Here is a 23559-nt window from a genome sequence, read left to right as displayed (position 1 = left end):
ATAACAGTTTTTTTAGCTTTAGAATAACAAAAACTTATAAAGGACTCTAGATATCCCATTTCTACGCTCTTTAGGCAAATCTTTTAGACTCAGCACTGGACTTCAAATCAAGTCTCAGATTTTTGACTCAGTGCTGCAAGACAACATTAACAGTAAGAACAATGGGGGAGAAGGAGGAGGAGGGAAGAACGGTCAAGAAACACGGTGTCACTACATACTAGGTACAAGTATGAAGAAACAGGTAGCAATGAAGGATTTAAGAAGTAGTAAGACTCTCAGAAAGATCTGCCACCCCCCTGCCTTGATTTCTGCATCAACAACACCCTATATCCAGACGCCGTTCAGGGCCTGACTCCTCAGCCGTGCAGCGCTTCCCCACGGCACGGGGACTCCAGGGGGCAGCCCAGGGTCCACAGGGCTGCAGCAGGGGTTCAGTCCAGGTGCCAGAAGCCAGCCTCCCTGCAGCGTACTCAAACGAAGGACACCCTCTGTTGACCACCCGGGGTTGAAAGCCTATCATTAAGGCTTTCTGAAGATGCAACACAGAAACCTCTTCTCGAAATGGGAGAAGGCAATGCATTCAACACCATCACCTTAATCCTCCTGGTTTTGCCAATTTTTTTCTTCATGTTGGATGCGGTTCAAATGCCAAAGAGCCTAAAGTACCCATCAGAGCAGTAGATAAGGAAGATTATAACATTTTGGTTACTTTTTCTTTTCTCCCTGGTCAATTAATCTGCAGTGGCCAGAAATACACCTGGGTCAAACAATCCCCTAGAGGCTCTTCTTTCAGCGCTGTATTTCCAAATACATTTTCTGGGGGTAGATGAAGAGATGGGCAGGGGAAAAACAAGGGTGAGAGGAACACAGGGACATGTAATTGGGAGAAATAGGGCATGGGGATTTCATGTTTTGGATAGTCCTTGTCAATAATGAACACCATGAACGTAGAGAACACTAAACAACGGGCATGCTGTTTGTAGCGTTTCCCTGCTTTCACAATTAAAACATCAACAGCTTCCCCACTCTTGCCTGCATTAGCTCTCCCACTGCTCTGGCACGCAGAGACCCAGACAAAGGGAACTATGCAGCAGCTTGTCAAAGCTACACTTGCAAAAGGAAAGAGAATTTCCCAAGTGTAGAAATGACTAAACACCATTAAATTTGACTTTTAACATTCTTATACTGACCCTTGTACACTACTAAATTTATTTGCTTATGTGTCACTATTTAGACTTAGGCATTTTTCATAAACATGTGCCACAGGCAGATAACCCAACTGCCTGTCTACCTACTTTGTGTCAAGGCAGTAGCGTGACATACCACAAGAACTCAGTGTGTTGTTACATCAGGTCAGGGCACTATATGACCATGGCCAATTTAAACACACCTTGTAAGAGCTGGTTTTAATGACTGCACTCTGGGGAATCCCAGTTGTAACTAATTTGATGTTGAGGTTAACTCGCAGACATTTCTGAAGGTAGGACACTAAGCAAAACACGTGTTGACATCTTTGTACAGCTTAAGTCATAAAAGACATAAAAAGATCTAGAAAGCTGAAGAAATTAAATGTATGCTTCCTCCATGTCAAGTGAGGATCTCTAACAAATTACTCAAAAGCAATTCTGTCAGGCCCCTGTGACTCCTCTTCCCCAAATGCTAGAACAAGACTCATAATTAAAAGCATTAGGGTGTCACCTGGAAACAATTCAGCATAACAGGCACATATACAATGCTGTTTGCACCCCTAGAAAAAATTTACGAGTTTTAAAAGCCTTTCAGAATTTCTTCAATTAGAGTTGGAGGAGGCAATTAATAAAAGTTTTCCAAATACCATTGACAAAAAAAAAGCTCTTTATAGAGTCAAAAAGGATACGGCACTTTAACTACTTTTTTTTGCAGTATCTGGGAGATGAGCGCTCATCCTTAAACTCAGTCTGGTACAGGGTTGCAAAACCAGAGAACAACTTGATTACCAAGCTATATAGCACATTTATTTTAGTTCTACTTCACAGATGCCTAATTATCAGCACAGAGTGAACTGCACCCTTTTGGATTATTTATTGCAGTAAAAACCTACCATATTAACTATCCTAATGGCAAGTAAAAACAAACCATAAAACTTTGCTTGGAAGAAGTTTATGAGAAACTGTAAACCAAACCCTTATAAAATACACTTCTCCCTACAATGCATCATTTACAACACTACCCAATCATTACATCAGCCTGAACATATGTTTTATACACCAAACAGACAAAATTAATTTGGCTTAACCTGCTGAGGGAAAAACAATGAGAAATTAAATCTCCTATTTTGGACCTTGAAAATATATTCAGATTGTTTAGAAAAATGAGACCTGGCTGAAGGCAAGAAACTGTCTTCTGCTTCTGAGCCACGGGACTGAAAGAAAAGCTTTCTATATAAACCTCAACAGCGAGACTTACTGTGCCTCAGTTTTCCTCTGTAAAAGAAGGAAATTTACAGTAGCCAGTTTCTCTGGTGGGAAGGAGAACCTGGGAGGTCTCACGCACAGTGACAGAAAGATGAGGCACGTATGAGAGAGATGTAGACGCAGAAAATCTGGAAGCTTCCAGCTTGACCATCCCTCCTAAAGATGTTCAACCTTGAACATCAAGGACACCAAAGCTTACAGCAAATGCCCAGGTACAGGCAGGAGGGCCACGAGGCTGTGCCGAGTCTCAAGGGCAGCCAGAGCTTGCAGGTCACTTGACTGAGTTGTAGCTATGCAGGGAGAGCTCTGCAGCTATACTGAAAGCCAGCACCTGCATCTGGCTGTCCCTCAGGCACTCTTCAAGGTAAATTTTAATTAAAGGTGTGGATAACAGCAAGGACCGCCACCGCTGAAAAATGCTCGTGACCTCTTATTAAGAGTTATATGCTATTTCAGGACGAGCATGACATGACACGATTTCAAAAGCACAGGTGGAACTTGCCTCTTGGCTTCATGAACAAAAGGGGGGTATATCACACCCATCACCAAAATACAGCCTACCTCCTTTCCCCAAGTACTGACAACAAGCACCACCACAAGGCAAGCCACATCCTTTTACTCCCAGACTCAGGTGGTGGTCAGATACCAGGTAGGAAGAACATCTGTCTGTGATAGCACTGCAGCCCAAGCTGCCTCCACATGCCTTCCGATGGCATGGATACAACATGCTGCTGAGCTTTGCTTCCTCCTGTGCAGAAGAAAACACCCACAACAAAACAAAGAACACGCAGTGCTCCACAGACAACTGTTGGGGGTAAAAACACACCACAGTCTGGAAAAGGACATTTACAAAATGAATAGTTTCCTGTAACTATTCAAAATTGTAAATGCAAATATTTTAAAATTTAGATTGGGATAATTTGAGATATAAAGTTAGTCCAAAATACACCACACATTTGTTGGATTCTGTTTTGTCACAACAGGAGTTTTAAGAAATGAGGATATAATTATATGCTTTTCAGGTTGGCACCTCTACCTCAAACATGTCACCTTCACTTTGACTCGTGTGTCTTAAAGCAGCCACAGCCCTTCTGAAGGCCCCTGTGCTGAGGCACACGGCCATCACCGTGCCACCATTCACTGATGGGGGTTTGGGCCTAACACTTTCCACTGTCGTTTTACAGAGATGGGAGCGTGAAGCAGCCAGCCTAGAGGTTTTGCTCCCCAGGAGCAGTACTGGGCACAGGTAGGGTAAGAGACAAATCCATAGCTATTGAGCAGAGGGCTCCATAGCCAGACATGAGAAACAAGGAATACAAAATCCTGCAGCTGGGGTCATTTACAGCAGACTGGTTTCTGCTTAGGTGTGGGGAGTGGGTTATTGTTCTAGCTGGACTACTTGGCAACTCTTAATACTGAAGACATTGAGATATGGATGGCAAAAGCACCTAAAAGGCCTTATTTGTACAACAGAACAAAACCTAGATCTTAATGAAACAAAACAAAACAAAACAAAAATATAGAAGAGCAATTACTGAAGTATTCATGTGGTACTGGCAACTAGTTTTACCCAGAAATCGTGACTTTGGGGTAGAAATGGGTAAAAAAGTCAACACAGGAACTGCAGAAACAAGAATGCTGTGGAATTCCCACCAGAAGCCTGTGGTAGAGTAGTATCATGAAATGCTTCTCCTAAAGGACCAGCTGGTATCTTCTACTTTTCATATCCTTGCATGTACAAGAGTGTTTTCCAGTACTTGTAGCAGTGGGCATAAAAATGACTGGCAAAGCAAACACAAGAACACCCCAGAATGAGGGAGAGCCCTGCCTTTGAAAAGAACAGCATGTGTCTCATGACCCACAGCGCACCTTGTGTGCGTTAAAAGCCATCAACTGGAAGACAGCAACAACTTGCGCTCAGTTGATCTGACCCAAGTAAAAGCTATCACAATTCCCAAGTGAGGAAAATACTTTGATGGGCACTTTGCCCAACTGATTTGCTAATAACATAGCCCCTCCCTGCCCAGAGGGGGCTCCATTAAGAACACAAACCTGCTCTGACAGAGGTCTTTGCTACAGAGGTGCTGGGCAGTGGGGCTGGGGTTAGCCCGTGCACAATCTACCAGCGCCTTCTCTTCCCTTCACGCAGTGTCACACTGAGGATGTACATATACTCAAGGGGATATTAAACTCTTTGGAAGGCTCCAGGATGAAGCAAACATTGTCAGTGTGAGATGACCCATGTAAGGTGAAAAATGTAGACTTTAGTAAGCCCTTCAAACAGAGGGGCTTTAATAGCAGAAAATACTGGGAATTTAGCATTAGAAAAGTGTCCCCCTACTTTTCAACTTCCTTTCTCCTCCTTCCTCCCTCACCATCAGTTTAGGACTAAGGCATATATATATTTATATACACACAAACGTATGCTGATATATGTATGAATACATACACACAGACAAATTGAACTACCACCTACTGCTGCCTAAGAACTGAGTATTTAATATGATTAAATTTCAAGAGTATTTCTGGCTCCAGTACACATTGTTTAAATGCAGCTGGGAAGCAAGAAATATGAGTGAGACAGTGTAAAAGAACTACAAATTGCTTGACTCTTCATCTGCAGTTGAAGTACAAGTGCCCCATAAAAGGATCCTTTTATTTTCCTTTTGCATGCACTTCTATGGGAGGGGAGGGAAAAAACCTATCAGTATTTGCTTGGAACTTCAGAAATGGATTCAAATGCAATTACAGTTCCTATTCCTAGAGGATACAAAATTTATGAAGTTATTCTTGAACTCATCTCTTCAGATATTAAGCTGCCTTATGAAGAACAAAACAGACTGGAATAGTAAATTAAATGTTCAGTGACAAACATGGAAAAGACGGAAATAAATGGGTATCTGTCTTACAAACAGAACTAGTCTGTATACACCCCTGTGAGCTATTCTATTAAAAATACTTCAGGAATTTTTGATCAGATATATGAAAGAAAATTTTTATATCTATGTATTTCATATATAGGTATATATAAAATATAAGATACATAGATAGGTAAGAGGTATGCGAGACAGATCTATGTATCTATCTTGTGTGTGTATGTACATATGATGAAAAAAAAGCAAATTTGTCTCAGTTGGAACAAGATCTGCATTTATTTCTTATTCTAAGAGAACATAGTCCAATCAAAATCTAAATGAAATACACAGAAGTGACATGGCAACAGTCCAAAGGGTAGTTTACAAATCCCACTGAAAGGGTTATAAACTGTGACACTTTGACAGCTGTTGGAAGCACAAGTCAGAGAAAAGCCTGAAGGTGTCAAAGTGGAAGATGCAATTTTGCCTGATGCAGGTTTCTTGCATCAAACAGTCCTGACCATTCACTCTCATTTATGCAAAAAACCTGGAAACTAAACTGGGGCAGTATTTATTTTAATTAAACTTATTCCATTATTCACAAAACACTCCTCCCTGCAACATTTACTAATGCTTTGTCCAGAAAGATTTAGATGCCCACCATAACATGGTTCCTAATTTCCCATTGTCTTAATGACATCTCTTCGCACCACATTACAGCAACTCAATCTCTGTTCTTCATCTCTACGCTGTTTCTGACCTTTTTTCTATCTAGATTATTAATAAGTCCCCACATAACTCAATTCAGAACTATTAACTTCCCTCATTATTCACTTAATTTGGTCCCCATTTATTTTCAGGGTTCTCCTTGAAATCACTTGTAATCTGCCCCAAGTCTTGGATTTTGTATAATATTTGTAAAAATGCAGTATTGTCACCTAAGAAGTAGAAACACTGCATTAGCATAGTATGAAGTGATGGAAGTCTAAGGAGCACAAACAGAATTCGAACACAGATCTTTGTCTCTTATGAAGAAAGCCATCTTAGAAAGTCTGAATTTAGTCGCAGGGACTTAAGACTGTACTCTGTTCTCACAACTGCTGTCTAACATGCTCCAGAGAGTAATATGAAAAGGCTTTGACAACACCAGACCACACAGTTACAATACAGTCATAACCCATATTTGGCTCAAAATTAGCCTACATGCACAGGGGATGTTAAAGGGTAAAGACAAGCATGGTATTTTCCCATCCACTGCAGTCTTACACAGGAAACCTCCATACTCTGTCTTAACATCAGAGTATTAATGAATCTGTCAAAGGCTAGACGTTAAAACAGATTTTCTTTTAGACCACATTTAGAAAGTAACTGTCAGCAGAAAAAGATTCTGATGGTAATAATGGCACACAGCTAATGCCTATCATGAATGAAGACATTTCAAAACAGTTATGTCAGCTGAGTGCTGCAGTACCTCAGACTGCACATGAAGCATCTTAAGAGTACAGTGTTTACCATTTAGATGTCAAAAAGTACGTGTTTAAGCATTTTTGTTACAAATGCAACAATACTTGTCATTGAAGAAAAGAAGAAGGCATCAAAAGCATAATATTAACAATAAGCTTTTCCATAGAAAGTTAAAACTAAATGAGTAGAACATGTTCTCAACCACTGTATGTGCCAAGTTCACTTAAAAGGAACAGTGACTCTTCTACACTGAGGTCTTTTACACAGATTTTGGGCATCTTTAATACAATAAAAACAAGCTGAAGGGTAGAAAGTCACTCATACCTTCCATCTGCATAGTCTGCATCTGCACCTCCCCACCAGACATCAGAATCATCATCTTCAGCATCAGCTGAATCAAGATTGTCGCTCTCCTCTGCTAATGGGCAGCAAACAAACTCCACACCACGAAACTTGTCGATTCCACAGGGTAGCAGCATGCCATAGTCGTGCAGATTCATACTCTTCTCACTACAGGACTACAGAAAATAGAAAGTAAACAGTAACAATATTGCCACAGAAGGAAGCCAGGACCTCAAGAAAATGTAAGGGGCTGCACACTGCCTTAGGGGGTTGAAGCTAGTAAACTGCATGACGTCTGAATTTTGAAACATGATTTAGAGTGGTCATGTGTGCATTCACTACCTGCACTGTCGGCAGGTCCCTACCCATGTCCACATGACCATTGCAAGTGGCCAGCTTTTCCTTCCCCTGCCCTTCACCTTTCCCAGTATACGTACACTTGTCTCCTCCCATATACGTGACAACTCCATAACCTCTTGTCTAAAATCCTCACAGGGTCTGCCTCATAATCAGAAAACTTGAAAGCAGAACAATAATTTGATATATTAATCCTCATCCTGATGCATTAATGCTACTAAAGAGTTCATTGTGAAACAGATTAACATTTAAAACACCTGTTATACTGGAAACACTCTGTATCTGGTCTGACCTCTGCCAGTACAGTGCCTTCTAGCCTTGTTGTGAAAAGTCAGTCGTGCACAATTATATCTTGAAGATATAGTGACGTAGGACAGAAATATACAGTGATATAGGACAGATGAAAAAAAGGAAAATAGTTCATCGGTGCACAACAACACGATGTTGCTCTCAGCTATGACATTCCAAATTTGCAAGTACTTAAAATGGACTAGAATTTGCCTGCACGAAGGTTGGTGCCTTAAACACTTCATTTGAGGGGCAACAATATGATTCAAGCAAGAACTGAAAATCTGAAAAGCTGCTGAGCACATTTCAATTCTGATCTCCAGAGCTGGGATAACATATAAGCTAAGAGGTTCCAAACAAAATAGCAGCCAGAAATCTTCTTGAAGCTTATCTCTGTTTTTATTCCTACAACCTCTCTACATAAGGACAAAAATGTCCAAACCACATTAACAATTATAATATTAGATTTATTTCTGTTTTCAGTAAAACATTAAATTATTGATGCTCTTATTAAATTATTAATAGTAAATTATTAAATGGTAAATAATTATTAAATTATTAATGGTGAATTATTAAAACTCAAGTGTTTGACTGCAAAATGTCTTTGGCTAGTCCTGTGTCTTATCAGTTCTCCTACCCTTTTATGCTGAAGTTCACACACGGCATTCTTTGAGGCCTGTTTGATCACTGTGAAGCACCTGGCATACCAATGCCCATATCAAGGATGATGGTAAAAGCAAAGCCTAGGCATTAGTGATCAATCTATACTTCCAGAGCAGCATTAACACAGGAAGCCAGAGGAGGCAGAAAACATGATGGCTGTGTAAGTGGATGTGAGGAAAAAAAACCAGTTACGAAACAGGGTCAGTGTTCAAGGGTCAACATTAAGTATTCAATACTGGACTCTGATGTGCTCAGCAGAGTGACTCCCATTCCCTACCTTACAAACCAGAACAAAAAGCCATTCACTCAAACATTCATAAGTACTGCTTTTTGTCTTCCATGTCACTGCTACACTGAAATTCATCCTCAGAAGATATAGCTCTAAAGAAGGAAGGCAGGAAATCTTAAAACAGATGAATATACCTCTTTAGCAACAGTATGCCAGTGCAGGTGAGTTTCACACACATCCATCCTTTCCTGGTGAAGGAACTTGCACTTGTCTGGTACCAGAAGGGCATCACTCACAAACTCGCCCACTGAAAGGAGGAAAAAAATTAAAAATAAATAAGGCAGTTAATTTGCTTCTACTATCTCATCCTGTTAAACCTTTAGCTAGGCATAGGGCAGCTTTCATGAATGAGTGGCAGGGTCTATTTGCGGAGAATGGAACAGTTTCTAAATGGTGCTTCCATTACCACCTTCTTCAGACTTTCCATGAGAAAGTAGCTCATGTCTTTGATCTCAGAGACGTATTAGATTATGAAAACTTTAGCATAATGTGCTAACTTCCATGTAGCCAGTGCAAAACTTGCAGGACTCACTGAAGATGTGTGTGGTACAACATGAAGTCAGGAGTCGGTGGATGCAGCTCCTGGAAGGGGAGTGCAGAGACAGGGAGGGACAATTACATTTTGCATCTGAGCAGCAGTATGGAGAGGGTTTGAAGTGTTTTGAAATACTCAGTTTTTCCACACAAAACAAATCCGACACCACCACAGTGTTTCAAACAACTCAAGAGTATTTCTGCTGAATTACAGCACTAAGAGCAACACAGTCCACTTGGTTACTTTTGTTGATGCAGGCTCTTTATTGCAATCTTGTTTCATCAGCCAGATGAATTCAGGTTAGCCCAGAAGGTTGATGAGCAAGTGGAGCTCGTCAGCCAGGGCACAAGATGATTCATGAATCACCTGAGTACCTGGTCAGATTGAAGTGAGGAAGAAAGGCTCTTTACCAAGGACATAACTGACCAAAGAGATTGTGCTGTCTTCAGCAGCAAAACAAAAATTTATGCTAATGAATTAAACAATGCTCACAGCTTCAGTACTGATGAGCAAGAAGAAACTTAGCTGATAAGTAAGATGATTTATTAGACTAAAATCACTGTAATTCTGTACAATTCTGGCATGGTAATTAAATAACCCCAAAACACCACAAAGGTATTTTTTTAAAGGAAAAATGACAGAGTACTTTCGAGAAGTCAATATACTGAACAGACACTGGATTATGAAAGCACATGGCTCAGCTGGCATAAATCACCAGCTCCCTGAAGCACATTTGTCTGTAACCTCCAAAAACTACAGCCTCTGTGTGGGTTAAATGAATGCACCAAGGTGGCCCAATGGCTGCATGCATGGATGTAATAACAGGTTGATTAATCAAAATGAGATGACTACGAGTTTCCTGTTCAGTAGAGGGTCATCTCAGGGAGCTGATGAAGTGGCCCTTGAGGCTTACAATTAAAAAGTCAGTTTTAAAAATAATCAACACCCAATGCATTGGAAGAAAGCAGAGTTCAGCAAACAGATGTATATACCATTGCTAATCACCAAGACGTGTATTACACATGAAATTCCTTGCTGTATTTCAGTGCTTTTGATCTGAAGCCTTTAAAAGCCAGTTAGTATACCAGGAAAAAAAGGATTTTGTTATCTTTATCCTTCAATGCCATACTCTAATTAATGCCTGCAAATTATTAACAGAAATGCCCCCTAGAGGTTTCCAAAATAAACTTGCAAAGTAGTGAGTTAAAGCACTTTCTGGTAACCCAAAATAAAGAATCTGCAGCCTCTGTTAACAAAGCCTCTGCTCCCAGTGGTATCACACCCAAATCTTTCACTGAAATTTGAATAAATTAGCACCTTGTTTTTAGCTGTACTTGTCTTTGTAGGGAACCATCCTGCCACATGCCCAAAGTCAATCAGTACATAAGTAACTGGTAATTGCTAATGCTTCAATTTAGACAAGTACCTGAGCACTAAGCAAGCACACAGATGTTTTGCTGAAGACTCACAGACTATGTTGACTTTGCTCTCCTAGGACATGCAACTTCATATAGAATGGCAGTTATACTTTTCTGGCTGTTTAAGCATGCAAAACATTCAGAGCATATTTTATGGCAAACACTTCTGTAAAGCAAAAACAAAACAAGAAACTCCTGGAGTGCATATTACTCCGGCAAACTAGATCCAATTTGAGAAGCTATAAACACAAGGATGCTTGTGTCATCTAACTTCTGACATGCGCAGGAGTCCAAATACAAATGCACCTGATAAACTCTTCAAGAAGCTATTCTATTCACCTTAACACCCTGTAATATCATCAGAATATTGTTTGTGTGAAGTTAGAAGGCAATTAAAGGTATACCTCATTACTGGCAAAAAATAAGCCTATATCACTTCAGTAAAAGTAATGAATATGGATGCACCACTGAGTTACAGCCACCAAATATAAGATGGAGAGCTGTATGTCCAAAGTTCTGGGCAATGCAGCCTGGCCTGCAGTGTCACTAACAGTATGTATGAGTACGTAATTAACTAAAAAAAAAAGTAATAGTTTTTGAGTGTCTAATTATATCAACCAACTCGTAACAAGACACTAAAGAAATATGAGACACTTGGATACAATTGAAAGTACAATATTAGATTGGGCTTGTATACACAAAAGGTGCATCCACTTTATAAAATCAGATTCCTTGAAAATAAGGTAATAGCATCCTCACGGTGACCCAATTGCTTATTTCAAATAAGGCTCCATTTTCAACCAATTGCTGAATTTCACAGAAATAAACAATCCACTGGAACAAGATCCCCTCTGGTTTTCAGAAGGAAAGAAGGAGCTGGAGAGAAGGGTGCTTGTTTAATGTAGCACTCCAATAAACAGAATTGTAACAAGCTATTTAGGGTTGTGACCATATGGGCAATAGCAATCACTTGCAACTTTGCATGGGATTCCTATTGCATTCAATTCGTTATTACAAATAAAATTTAATTCTGCCCATTATATATACATTCACAGAGCTCATGCCCTGGAAACTTTTTTCATTCATTTAATTTTAATTATTACTGAAGTTTAAATGCAAAGTTTTGAACTTTTCTTCTATTTTTTTTGTTGTTGTAAATAAATTAATGTTCAAGTGGCAGTCTGATGAACTAAACTGAATTCACTGGACAACTGCAATATCTATTTTGCCTGGGTTAGCCTAACAGAAACAGAAAACCATCAGAAAGAAGCACTTCAAACACTTTTGACTTGCAGACAAGCTTCTACCTGTATCACATGTACATGTTTAACTTTCAGTGCTGCTGAAACATAAGACTTTGGGTATTTGCTTTTTTCAACAAGTAACCCACAGACTACACAGGGGAAACAAGTACACGTTAAGAGAGAGCAATCCTGTGCCTCCTAGGAGAGGGGATCAATATGGATGGCTTTAAAAATAAGGAGAAATATTAATATTTCTTCTGTTTGCCAGTACAAGCCATGACTGAGGTAGCTGTGCGACAGTACATATTTTTCAGCAGTGGAGCATCCCAGCCCAGCCCTGGTTGTTATTTCCACTGTCAGGAGCTGGAATCACAACACATAATTCAACTCCAATATTTTTTTTTTTCCCAATACAGCAGCATACTGACTTGCACCACACCAGGCTGTCCTTGACACCGTGCCTGGGAGGCTTAAGTTGTATGAGCTTTTCCCCAGGTAGCAGCACTGCCTTAAAAGCCTCCTTAGCCCAGCGCTGTCACCTTGTCCTTACCAGCACCTTACCCCCCACTCCCCCACAACCTACCCAGCTGCCAGTAAGCCACAGCTAAACCATGACCACACCACAGACTGAAGGGCTTGCAAAATTTCTACCAATTCCACACCACAAAGGGTTGATGATATTACCACCACTGGCACTATCTCTGTCAGGCTCATATTTATTACTTTTTCTTGTACTCTTCTGCCTTCTTCAGCATCTCTTCTATTTTGATTACAGCTGTACATCTGTGCTCTGCTGAGGTACTCTTAATAATAAACCATGATGGCACAATTTGTCTTTTGGTGAGCTCATAAATCATTAAACTCCCTTAAGTGATCCAACACGCAAGTGTAACAGCTACTTGTTTTCCAGTAGCTGCTTACCCACTCTTGCAGGGGACAGCAGGACAAAACCAGATCCCTCTGGTCTGTGGGTTTCTGATCCGTCCAGAGAAAATAGCCCCGAAGGAGAATTCTGGGTAGAGATCACATTACCACATTAAAAAAACACCACCCTGTGCCTACCATTCATTTAGCTGAACACTGAAAATCCGCTGCTTGTCCTTTCGAAAATTTGCTCACTGCTAACTCATGCCTATGTCTTTTAACTGCACATAACCACTAGAACATGGATTGTGTCTACATAGTAAGTTACTGTTTAAATTCATTTTACACATCACTATTTTTCCCCCCCTGATGTCAGTAATCCCTTTCCTGATGACCAATTCTCCATTATGTTTGTAGCAGACTTCATATTGCCCCATCCTGGTATATCACAATGGGGTAGTGGTTCACATTTTTCAAAGACAGTTTTGCCAGAGGTTATGATGACACATTTTACAACTAAATTATTTTGTGTTGGACAAGCACATCCTATTCTCTGAAAAATACTCCTGCAACAACAGATTTTGTGCTGCAAGACCAGAAGTTCTGGTTCAGAAATTTCATTTTTAAACACAAGGACTAAGAAGAGCATTAAGACTCAACCTCTAAGAATAGAATTAGGATTATATTGAAGGCAACTGATCACACACTCTATTAAATCTTCTCTAGGAAGAAAAAGACTCGACAAGTGGGAACACTTGTAAGAAGATGACTGCCCTATCTGTTTAATAGCAGATACGATGTCAGGGCAAAGTAATTCAAAATAAAAATACTATATCCTGTGAGAGACACAGTCCAGAGCAGCAGATTTTCCATCCATTGCCTAAACCAGAGGGAAGTAAGGATCCATCCAACATTGCACAGTAAGAGAGCAAAGATAAGATGATAAAGGTAATAAAACAAAATCCATGACAAAACCAAACACCTGCTAGCAGATGGCTGCAGATGGTTAGGATCCCAACCAAAAAATAAGCATGTTCAGAGGAGCACTTTCAAACAAAGCCTGTGCTAAATTTTGCATGAGGAGGCAGCACACATGCTGAGGCTCTAGGACTCAAGGCTTCATTTTCCATGTCACTGACAAGAACAAGGGCCTTGCTGAAATGAATTTACAAGCTCAAGTGCTTGCACTGTATGTATTTGAGAACATTCAGAGAAATGTCTTTTCCCCGTGACTTTGCATAGATTATCCTGAGCCATCACACTCTCGGCACGGCTCAGCAGGACCAGATCAACCCCTGTGCCTTTCCTCATCCTGGTGCCATGGGGCTTTGGTCTGCCCTGCTCCCCAGGAGCAACAGCTCAGCTCCTGCAGCCCCTCTGCTAGCTCTTGTGCCTACCCAGGAACATTTATTTATTAAATACCATGTTACACATACATTACTACATTTATTTAAGCAGTTATATAACTTTAGGTGCTTTTATTAAGGGTGATGTTTATATAAGTCTTTATATATGACACTTTCTCTTATTTATAACGTTGGTAATTAGAAGTTAACTGCAATCTGCATCAGAGTGCAAGCCAAACACACCAGCCTCAAGTGCAAAGAAACAACACTTTATTAACAATGCTTTTTCTTTTCTTCAAGAGGTCCAGAAAAGCAGAGAAGATGAAAGGCACCTACTAGATACTTCAAAAATGCATTTAATTTTTCAGTAAGATGATTCAGTAAGCACAGCTGTCAAGCGACATACTGAAACAGTCATAGCATACTTCACTATTTTAGACTTGGTATCTACAGCTGGAGGCTGTGCCTGTCAAAACCTGGTTTGAAGGAGGGTTTGCTTCTGTGCCAAAACCCTGGGGATGGATGCCTGCCGTGGCCCACAGCATGCTTTCCTCTGAACTTCAGCACAAGATATGTTAAGCAGGACTGTTTTAAAATCCTTTAAACCAGACTGAAGATCTTCAACAGCCTATAGTAAACAAAGGATTTGTAGATTTCACCAATTTCAAATTCAATTTTAAATAGAAGTTAAAAAGAAGCAGTGTTTAGGAAGTATGTAAAAGCCCACGTAAAAGATAATTTCTACCTACATTGTTACTGTCCTGGGTTTCAGTGAGTCGTGGGGTTTGTTTTTGGTAGCAGGGGAGGGGGCTGTAGGGGTGGCCCCCTGTGAGAAGCTTCTGGAAGTTCCCCCAGCTCCAAGTCAGCTCCACCTCTGCACCAAAACTGAGCTCAGCAGCAGCACCTCTGCAATAACGTATTTCAGAAGGGACGAGGTGAGGAGGAGTTGCGGCAGCTGTGTGAACACTAAGGTCAGTGGAAGAATGGAAGAAAAAAGGAGGGGGGAGGTGTGCCGGAGCAGAGACCCCCCTGTAGCCTGTGGTGAGACGGCAGGGCGCCCCCCCGCTGCCATCCATGAAGATCTACGGTGGAGCAGACACTGATTTATGGCCTGTGTTTCGCATGGTTGATCAAGGTGCTGTGCCTGAAGAAGGCTGGGGTCTCATGGGAAAAGGGATACCCCGCTGTTGTAGTTCAGTGCTGGGAGGATTGCAGCATGCAGGGGTGTCCCACACTGGAGCAGGTCAGGAAGGGCTGCAGCCCAAGGGAGGGACTCCAGTAAAGTTGGTGACCCATGCCAGAGCAGTGTAAGGGAACATTGCGGCCCGTGGGAGGGACTCACATTGGAGGAAGTTTGTGGAGGACTGTCTCCTGTGAAAGGGGACCGCGCTGGAGCAGGGGGAACAAGTTCCAGAAGCTCCCCCCACCGAAGATGGAAAAAGCGGCAGCACTGACTGCACCCCCCATTCCCTGCCCCTGGGGGGAGGAGGTAGAGCTATCGGGAGCAGAGCTGAACCCGGGAAGAAGGGAGGGGTGGGGGGAAAGTGTTCTCAAGATGTGGCAATGCTTCTCACTGCCCTACTCTGTTATGTGTTGTTAGTGTCTGTAATAAATCTATGTTCTTTTTTTCTTCCCTTAACGAGTCTGCCTTTTGCTCATGACCATAAAGGGTGATTTTCCCCTTCCAGTCCTATCTTTAACCCCAAGCCTGGCTCTCTGTCCTTTCTTATTGCTGGAAGGGAAGGGAGAGAGAGTTGCTGCGTGGTGTTTGGCTGCCGACCAGGCTCAAACCACGACAGTTACTTATGAAGGACTGCCAATGTTAATATCAGTACCCAGTCAGGTATCAAATACCACCACCCTAATGTATCTCCTCCTCCAGTAACTTGCAAAGATTGAAAGCAGTGTCAAACAATGCTGAAACCCCTGGGGCAGTTGCTAGTGAAGGGCAAGTTCCAAAACACCTTGCACGCAGGGATACCAACAGGGAGGTGGAGAGCCCAGCACAGCACCGAAACCCCACTAGCCTTAAAAGTTCAAACCCACCTCCCTTGATCCCAAAAATGCCAAAGTTAGATGCCTCTGCCTAAAACCCATCCATGAGCCAACAGAAAGGCAAGGTGGTGCTAATAAAACACGTCTGTGTCCCAGCAGCTTGGACCATCTGTGTTTTTCTGATGAATAACAGGCTTAACTCCTGCCCATATAACTGCATCCAAAACCAGCTCTGTAAGAAAACTGGTCTCACTCCACCATTTTATCTGTAACCTAAGACATGAATTTTGGTGAGACACGGCTGATGGACAGCAATGCAGACCCAAATTTGAAGGGCAGGAGCAGAAGTGACAGCACAACCTGCACAGTCACATCTGGGACGTGAGGTAGGAACAGCTGCAGCTCTTCTGTGTTACAGAGGCTTGGCCAAATTGAACACAGACCCCATTAACATGTCTCTCAGTCAACCCTTTCATCCTCATAAAGTCCCAAGTTCTTTCCCATAACTAGCTGGAGTTTTTTATTATTTCTTGAGCAAAGTCACCTACTATGTTTTAGGCCAGTGGTTCTCCAACAGACATATTCACATCATCAAAACAAGTGCCTATTGCTTTAGTATTTTATCTGCTTCAAAAAAGTCCTTGGACGCTTCTGTATTCCCGCTTTCAGCCAAACTTGAAAAGGTAATGAGAGTACACCCACTAAAAAGTGGTTTATTAGTCTGTTATTTAACATACATAGGAACAAATAAATCCTGATGCAACAGCTCTCAAGTACACCACCTTCACTATTCACAGCATTTATCCATTTATTAGGCTTCAAAAGGCAACAATTTGGGATGAGCAAAGCTCTTTTATTAGATTAAAAACTGACTGGTAATTCTAGCTGTACTACACCTTAGTGTCTTGATGCTCTTACAACAATTTTGGTAAATCACAACAATTAAGCTACTTTTCACAAACACTGTGATGGCACACAACATACAACCATCCTTGGGACACAAGATCCAGATAAAAAAAGACCCACTGTAATGAACTCATTGTCATCTAAGTATCCACACATGCACCATAACAGGGAGCTCCACTCTTGATAGATCATGTGTTGTACTGTGATTTTTGGAAAGTCCAGGTACCTCACACAAAATTCAGGAGTTAAAGGACTAAAATCCTTTAGGTACAATCCATCAAAATACATTTGTCTGGATGAAAATAATGAACTATATACCAAGAAATATACCTGCAATTCATGAAGTTTATTATGTCTTCATTTTCATATGGCAGCATACCTAAAAAAGGGCTATTTGCAAACCTTCTTCCTCCTTCCTCTGTAGCTCTTTGATCATAAACATAAATAGAATTTCTGCTCACTTTCCTACTTTTCTGCTTGACTGAATTTTCTGATAAAATTGTCTTACTTTCCAGACAGAACACAAGTATCATTCAGATTTGATGCATTACGCCAATAATGGATACATCTCTTTACATGCAAGAAGATTCAAATTCACATCATGATACACTCAGGCATCTTTATAGACAAAGCATATAAACATTCCCTAAAAGTCTGCAGCACCTCAACAGTTCATTGAAGCATTAATTTCATCTACTTCTCTCCTTTTTTTCACTTGTCTTTCCCATTCTCAAGGAAAAATCTTGCCAGGAGTACATTAAGATGCCCTTTCTGTCCCTCTCTTGCTCTTTAATTCAATGTAACAGAACTGTGCTACAGCCCACTACCCCTGCACCCTGGATATGGTCACATGTTGGGATTCCTCCTCTGGCCACATCTTCCTAAAAGGCCCATGAAGTCAAAAGACAGCTTTCCAGAAGTCGTCATCACTGTGATCAGCAGCCAAGGTCACCCCAAAAAGGCTATCTTAAAGGTTTCCCCTTCAGTCTGCTTTATTTTAGGCACCAACCACTCACACTCAGGTGGGTAGAATTATTTTGCTGAAATAAATTCTTTTCATCATTTTCAGGCTTTTTTTATATTTTTTTTTTCATGCGCATCTCAAAATATTAATTGCTTCCTGTCCTGTGGTCGTCTGGCTTTTCTGAGATTCCCTTTACTCCTTGTACTCATACACTTAAAAGTCCTCTCTCAATTCTGCATATTTTCATGACTGATGATCTCCTTTGCAGTTCTGCTCACATCACTGCCAGGTGGGACATCCAATACTAGAGCATGGCATGAGTCAAACACCAAACAAATACCAAAAAAGAGGGAGAAGTTGTTTGTGGAAAGTCAGCCCAGGTTGCTCACAGATCCTTGTTGAGGGTCCTTGGTTCCCATGGCAGGTGACAGAAACCAGCAGAGCTGCACTGGATACCACTCGGTCATGTTTCCCGTCAACTGGTTCTCCAACTCCTGCCACTGGCAGGGTAACTGCCTGCCTCTCCCATGCTCTGAATTCGTGAGGAGATCTGGAGACACGTGTGCCAGTGTGTGTATTTGGCAATCACAAGAAGAATGGTAAGGAAAAGTTGAGGTGGTGTGATGTCCTCATTTTACGATACAGGATCAACACATACCCTTTCCCAGACAAAGTACTTATTAATTTACAGGAGCTTTTTAGTTTCAGGTGTGAGTGCTGGACCTCTTCAGGGCTATCTCTTCCACCTTAACAGAGTTTCCCCATCAACAAATACCAGTCAGCACTAGTTAGACAACAAAGAAAGAGAAATCCCCCTTGATTGGTTTTAACTGTTTTCAATCTGTATGTTAAATAGTTTATCTGAAGTAGGAAAGTCATTAATCATTCCCAGGCTTATTCAAGGCAACATTTACTCCTCTCAGTACTGAGTAAGATTTTAATGAAGTTGGTTTTCCAAAAATGTCAAAAGAGAACAAAAGCTAGCAGCTATTAAAAAATATTTCTAAGAACCCTTTGAGAAATTATTAACAAAATAGCATACCATGATTTGATAAATAAAGATCACTGATACTGCAGGACCCATTTTAATGCTCTTCCTTATATTTAAATTTCAATATAAAATATAACTTCATGGTATTTCTCAAAAGCAAGTACATTCCAAATTTTAAGTAATTTTATCCTTGCGAATCTTTTTTTCCCCCAGCTGCCTTCAGGTTTTTCCAAGCTATAATATGACTGAATTTCAAAACAGGTTATGCTTCAAAAATGCTACCAAATTCAGGAATTTTAACACTCCAGCTATTAACATCACTTTCTGCTGCTGCCGAGATGCATGACAAGCTGCACATCAGTTGTTACTCTTTCTGCTCCCTCTCTCACCGCAGGCAGCAGACATGTTTTGCAGCACGATCTGCAAGTGCAAATCTCCAAGCAGTTTAAAAATCCGTGCTTCCCTTCTGGATGAAGTGACACTTAATGCACTTCATTACATAAGATGAACTTGGAAAATGGTCTCTGAAATGGAAACAGCATACAGTCAGAAGCAATTGAATTAATTAATTCATCAATATCCTATGTATTCATACAAGTAGCTTGCTAAAGACACCAGTCAAACTGTAAAATGGCATAAAGATGCTTGGAAACAATTCAGCACAACTGCAACCAGTAATCCCACTGTGCTTTGCAATATTATACGATGAGATGTTTCTCATGGGCCATTCTTTGTAATTGGGATAAAGCACCAGGTATTAGAAGTAAGGCCCCACTAGTCACTGATGTCCAGAGGGAACAATGACCATAAGCATACAGATAGGTGGAAAGAATGAAAACGCTGCAGACACCTTTAAGGTTTGGCCATCAAAAGCCATTTCAAACACTAGGATTACAATGAGGAATTATATCATGTTTTAAACAAGGAAATGTTTACTTCAGTAAGATTTCAGTTTTGTGGGTTTTTCCCTTCCTAAACAACTTCATACTGCACATTTCTTTACAAAAATTTGGATTCTTTTTACTTCAGCAGTAATTTAATTCAGTTGTTGCTCAGTCTCTCTTCTGGCAAAGAACAGAAATCACTACAGAATCAAGTTCAGGCAGTAATTGTTTCTGCAACATCACCTTGTGCAAAGGCTCTGATCAGTGAATAAATAACTCCATGAGCAGCAGCTGAAGATCAACTTGCAGAAATACCTTGTTGATTATTAACAATCTAAGTAATCACTTCCCATAACACTGCTGAGCCCTGAATACTCTACCTGCCAAGACCAAACTTCCACTCAAATTGTTACCATCTGTGGGTGAAGGACTTTGATGTATTACCAGCAATGTGGGGAAAAAAAACAAACCAAAACAAAACCCAACCCAAACCAAACAAACCCGAAACAAAACAAAAAAAAAAAAAAACACCCACACTTTTAGGCTTTACAAGGTTTACAGGTAACCATATTAACAACTACCTGACAAAATGTGGTTTTGCTCTATACAGAGAAAAGCCTTTACTCATCTCTCAGGAAGGATGGCAGCATGTCTGGCAGCTCAGCTACAATGCAACTCAGATGATGGGACAGCTTAGAAAAAAGAAAAGATCCAATTTGGGCATAGTAATTCAAGGAAGCTACAAGATAAACAGTCAAGTAGACTAAATGCAATGTTACATTCTGCATTCAGCAAGCACTTTTTAGAACTAAAACACTAATTATAAGCAACGGACAACTGATGAATGCTGTCATTGCTTCATGTAAGACAGTTCTGAATGGCTAGTAACTCATGTTTTTAAGTATCAGGGCAATAAAGGATGCCCTAAAACTTGTCTACAGCTGTTATATATACTAGTTCTCCAAAGCTTCTGGTCAGAAGTTTCAAGCTGTTTGATTTATAAACCAGATTTCAATACAAGGTTCAAAGCAAAATCTGATTGATTTGTGTATCTTTGAGAGATCAGAGAGTTTGGAGGATGTTCCTGATGTCTGGTGAAAGACAGAAGCTGCAAACATGTTGCAAGAAAGATGCTTCAGGGAATTACAGACCAGTCTGCCTCACTTCAGTTTCTGGGAAAACCATGGATCAAGTCCTATTGAAAGGTATTTCTGGGCACATGGACATGATGATGATTTGCAATAGCCAGGACAGATTTAACAAAGGCAAATCATGCTTGATCAACCTGACCTGCCTTCTAGGATGAAATGGCAAGATCAGTGAGTAAGAACACTACTGTCTACCTTAATTTTATCAAGGAATTTAACACCATCTCCCTCTCGCAATATTTTTGTATCCACATTGGGATGTTACAGTTTAGGTGGATGGACTACCAGTTGGGTGAAAATACTGACTGTGCTGTCAAACTCAATGGGTAGTGGCTCATGTACTCCAATCTGCAAGGAAGTAGCAGAATACCTCAGGGCTTCATTTTGGCACTTGTTTTGTTTGATATATCTATCAATGATATGGAGGAGCAGACAGAACATACCCTCAAAAAGTCTGCAGATGACCCAAAACTTGGGGGGCAGTCGGCACACCTGCAGGCAGAACTACCATTCAGAGAGACCTAGACAGGCTGGAGGAGTGAGCTGACGGGAACCGCAAATTTAATCAGGGACAATGCCAAGTCCTACCCTTGGGGAGGAATAAGCCCTGGGAATGACATGGGCTGCAGAAAGGCCAACTGGAGAGCAGCTCTGCAAAAAAAAAGGCTCAGCTGGGGCCAACAGCAAGCTGGGCACAAGCCAACAGTGTCCTGGGCTGTACAAACAGAAACACATACAGTAGATTGAGAGAAGTGATTAACCCCTTTCACTTGGCACTCATTAGACTACATCTAGAATACTGTATCTAGTTTTGGGCATCCCAGTACAAGAAAGATATTAATGAACTGGAATGAGTTCAGCAGAAGATGATCAAAGGGGCTGGAGAACTCAGCCTGTGAGGAGAGACTGAGGGAGTAGGGCTTGTTCAGCCTGGAGAAGAAATGGCTTCAAGGGAGCTAATACCTGCCTGCTCATACCTATGGAGACATCATCATGACAAGAGAACAAGCTGCTTCACAGCACCGTGCTGCAGGAAGAGAGAATAGCCATTGTTTGAAACAGAGGAGGTTTCTACCAGATATGAGGGGGGAAAAATTCACAAGGAAAAAGCAGCCATGACAGGTTGTAGAATCTTTTGTCCTTGTAGGTTTTCAAGATTACACCGGATAAAGCCCTGAGTAGCCAAGTCAAAATTCAATGTCAGCCCGGAAACACATCTTACGAGTTCCCACACAGAAAGAATGGTAAACTGGCCAAAGTGTTTCACATAGGCAGTGCTCAGAAGACCCCAAATTCTATTAGGAAGCAGTTATACACGACACCAGGAAGGGGAAAACTTTAAAGGACAGGTTAATAATCAGTCAGGAATTAAAATTTTCAAAGCAGAAGATGACAACTAATGCTACTCTGGGTAGTTCTTCCAATGTCGGCAGTAAGGCAGCATTCCAGACAGCTCATTAGATTTGGTGGTAACTAAAAATGGAGAATATGCTCAAGACAGTGTATATATATACAGCACAACACGGGCTGGTGGTGCTGCCTCTTCCTACACAAGTGCCTCTGCTCTAACTCCCCAGGAAGTCGATCGGGTCTCTCAATGCTCCCGTTGAAGTCCCGCAGAGGAGACGCCTTGTCAATAAGCTCATACACAGGTCAGTACTGACCAAACAGGACAGCAAGTGCCTCCTTGCTTGCTTGCTTTGGAATTCAAATTGCTAACAAGAGAAATTTCACCTAAATAAACTTTGACTATCCACATAAGAATTTTGTACAGGGTGTCATGGTTAAAACCTCTTTTTCTTAGATATATTGCTTGGACTCCATTGTCTGACCAAGGCTTCAAATCACAGCGAACGAGAGAGATTCAAGGTGAGCCTCTCTCAGAAGGGTCATCTGGAGCAGGGAAGGTGCTCAGGCACTTCTTGCAGCACAGACATTCTCACTTGGAAATCTGAACCTGCCACATCAGAGAAAAGGGTCAAGTGAGCTGACATCCCAACTCAGCAAAACAAGCACTGTGCGTTGAACAGTACTTCAAAAAAATTAGTTTTGCTAAATGAGAGGCAATATCAGTGAGCTTTTCAGAAGGTTTTCCCCAAAGGTGCTCTTTTACCCCACTTCATCTCCAGCTACAGTTGTCATGAGATAAACAGAAATCTTGAGAGAATAATGGGAAATTCTAAGACAGACAGACAGAGGTTTTGTCTACAGATAAACAACTTCAAAAAGGAATGCTTAGGAACAAGTTAGCCCACAACTCTTGGTGTGGCACACAGGCCTGAACACAGTGAAGACACCGTTCATACTTTCTCCTGTGGACACACAGTTAATAACAGGATTTCTGGGCAATGAGCAACCTCAGAGATACCTTGCAAGCTGTATCACTGGAACAGGGGAGGGGGACAGATGGAAAGAGGTGGCACCTCAAGCACTCAGAATGCTCAGAAAGGCATCCTCTTATTTCTCCAATGCCCTTAACTAAACTAGCTGGCTTCAGCAGAGCGCATGCTATTTTAGAGCACATTTTTCCTTAAGAGCTTTACCTCTGATAAA

At 41.1% G+C, this 23559-nt stretch overlaps 1 protein-coding gene across 5 annotated transcripts in view; it reads right to left on the bottom strand.

Annotated features, from left to right (window-relative positions):
- Positions 1 to 23559, bottom strand: part of LOC104363994 (amyloid beta precursor protein) — a 220877-nt gene that overhangs the window by 105051 nt on the left and 92267 nt on the right. For all 5 annotated transcript variants that reach the window (XM_042789042.1, XM_042789041.1, XM_042789044.1 and 2 more), the window contains exons 4-5: positions 8846 to 8958; positions 7097 to 7290 (exon numbers count right to left, since the gene is read on the bottom strand). In XM_042789042.1, the coding sequence (XP_042644976.1) occupies positions 7097 to 7290; positions 8846 to 8958 (307 nt within the window). The remainder of the gene's footprint in view (positions 1 to 7096; positions 7291 to 8845; positions 8959 to 23559) is intronic.

Source organism: Tyto alba, unplaced genomic scaffold (genome assembly GCF_018691265.1).
Source record: "Tyto alba isolate M040663 unplaced genomic scaffold, T.alba_DEE_v4.0 Super-Scaffold_14, whole genome shotgun sequence".
Lineage (NCBI taxonomy): Eukaryota > Metazoa > Chordata > Aves > Strigiformes > Tytonidae > Tyto > Tyto alba.
Note: the sequence above shows the minus strand (reverse complement) of the source record. Positions and strands in the feature narration are given on the sequence as shown.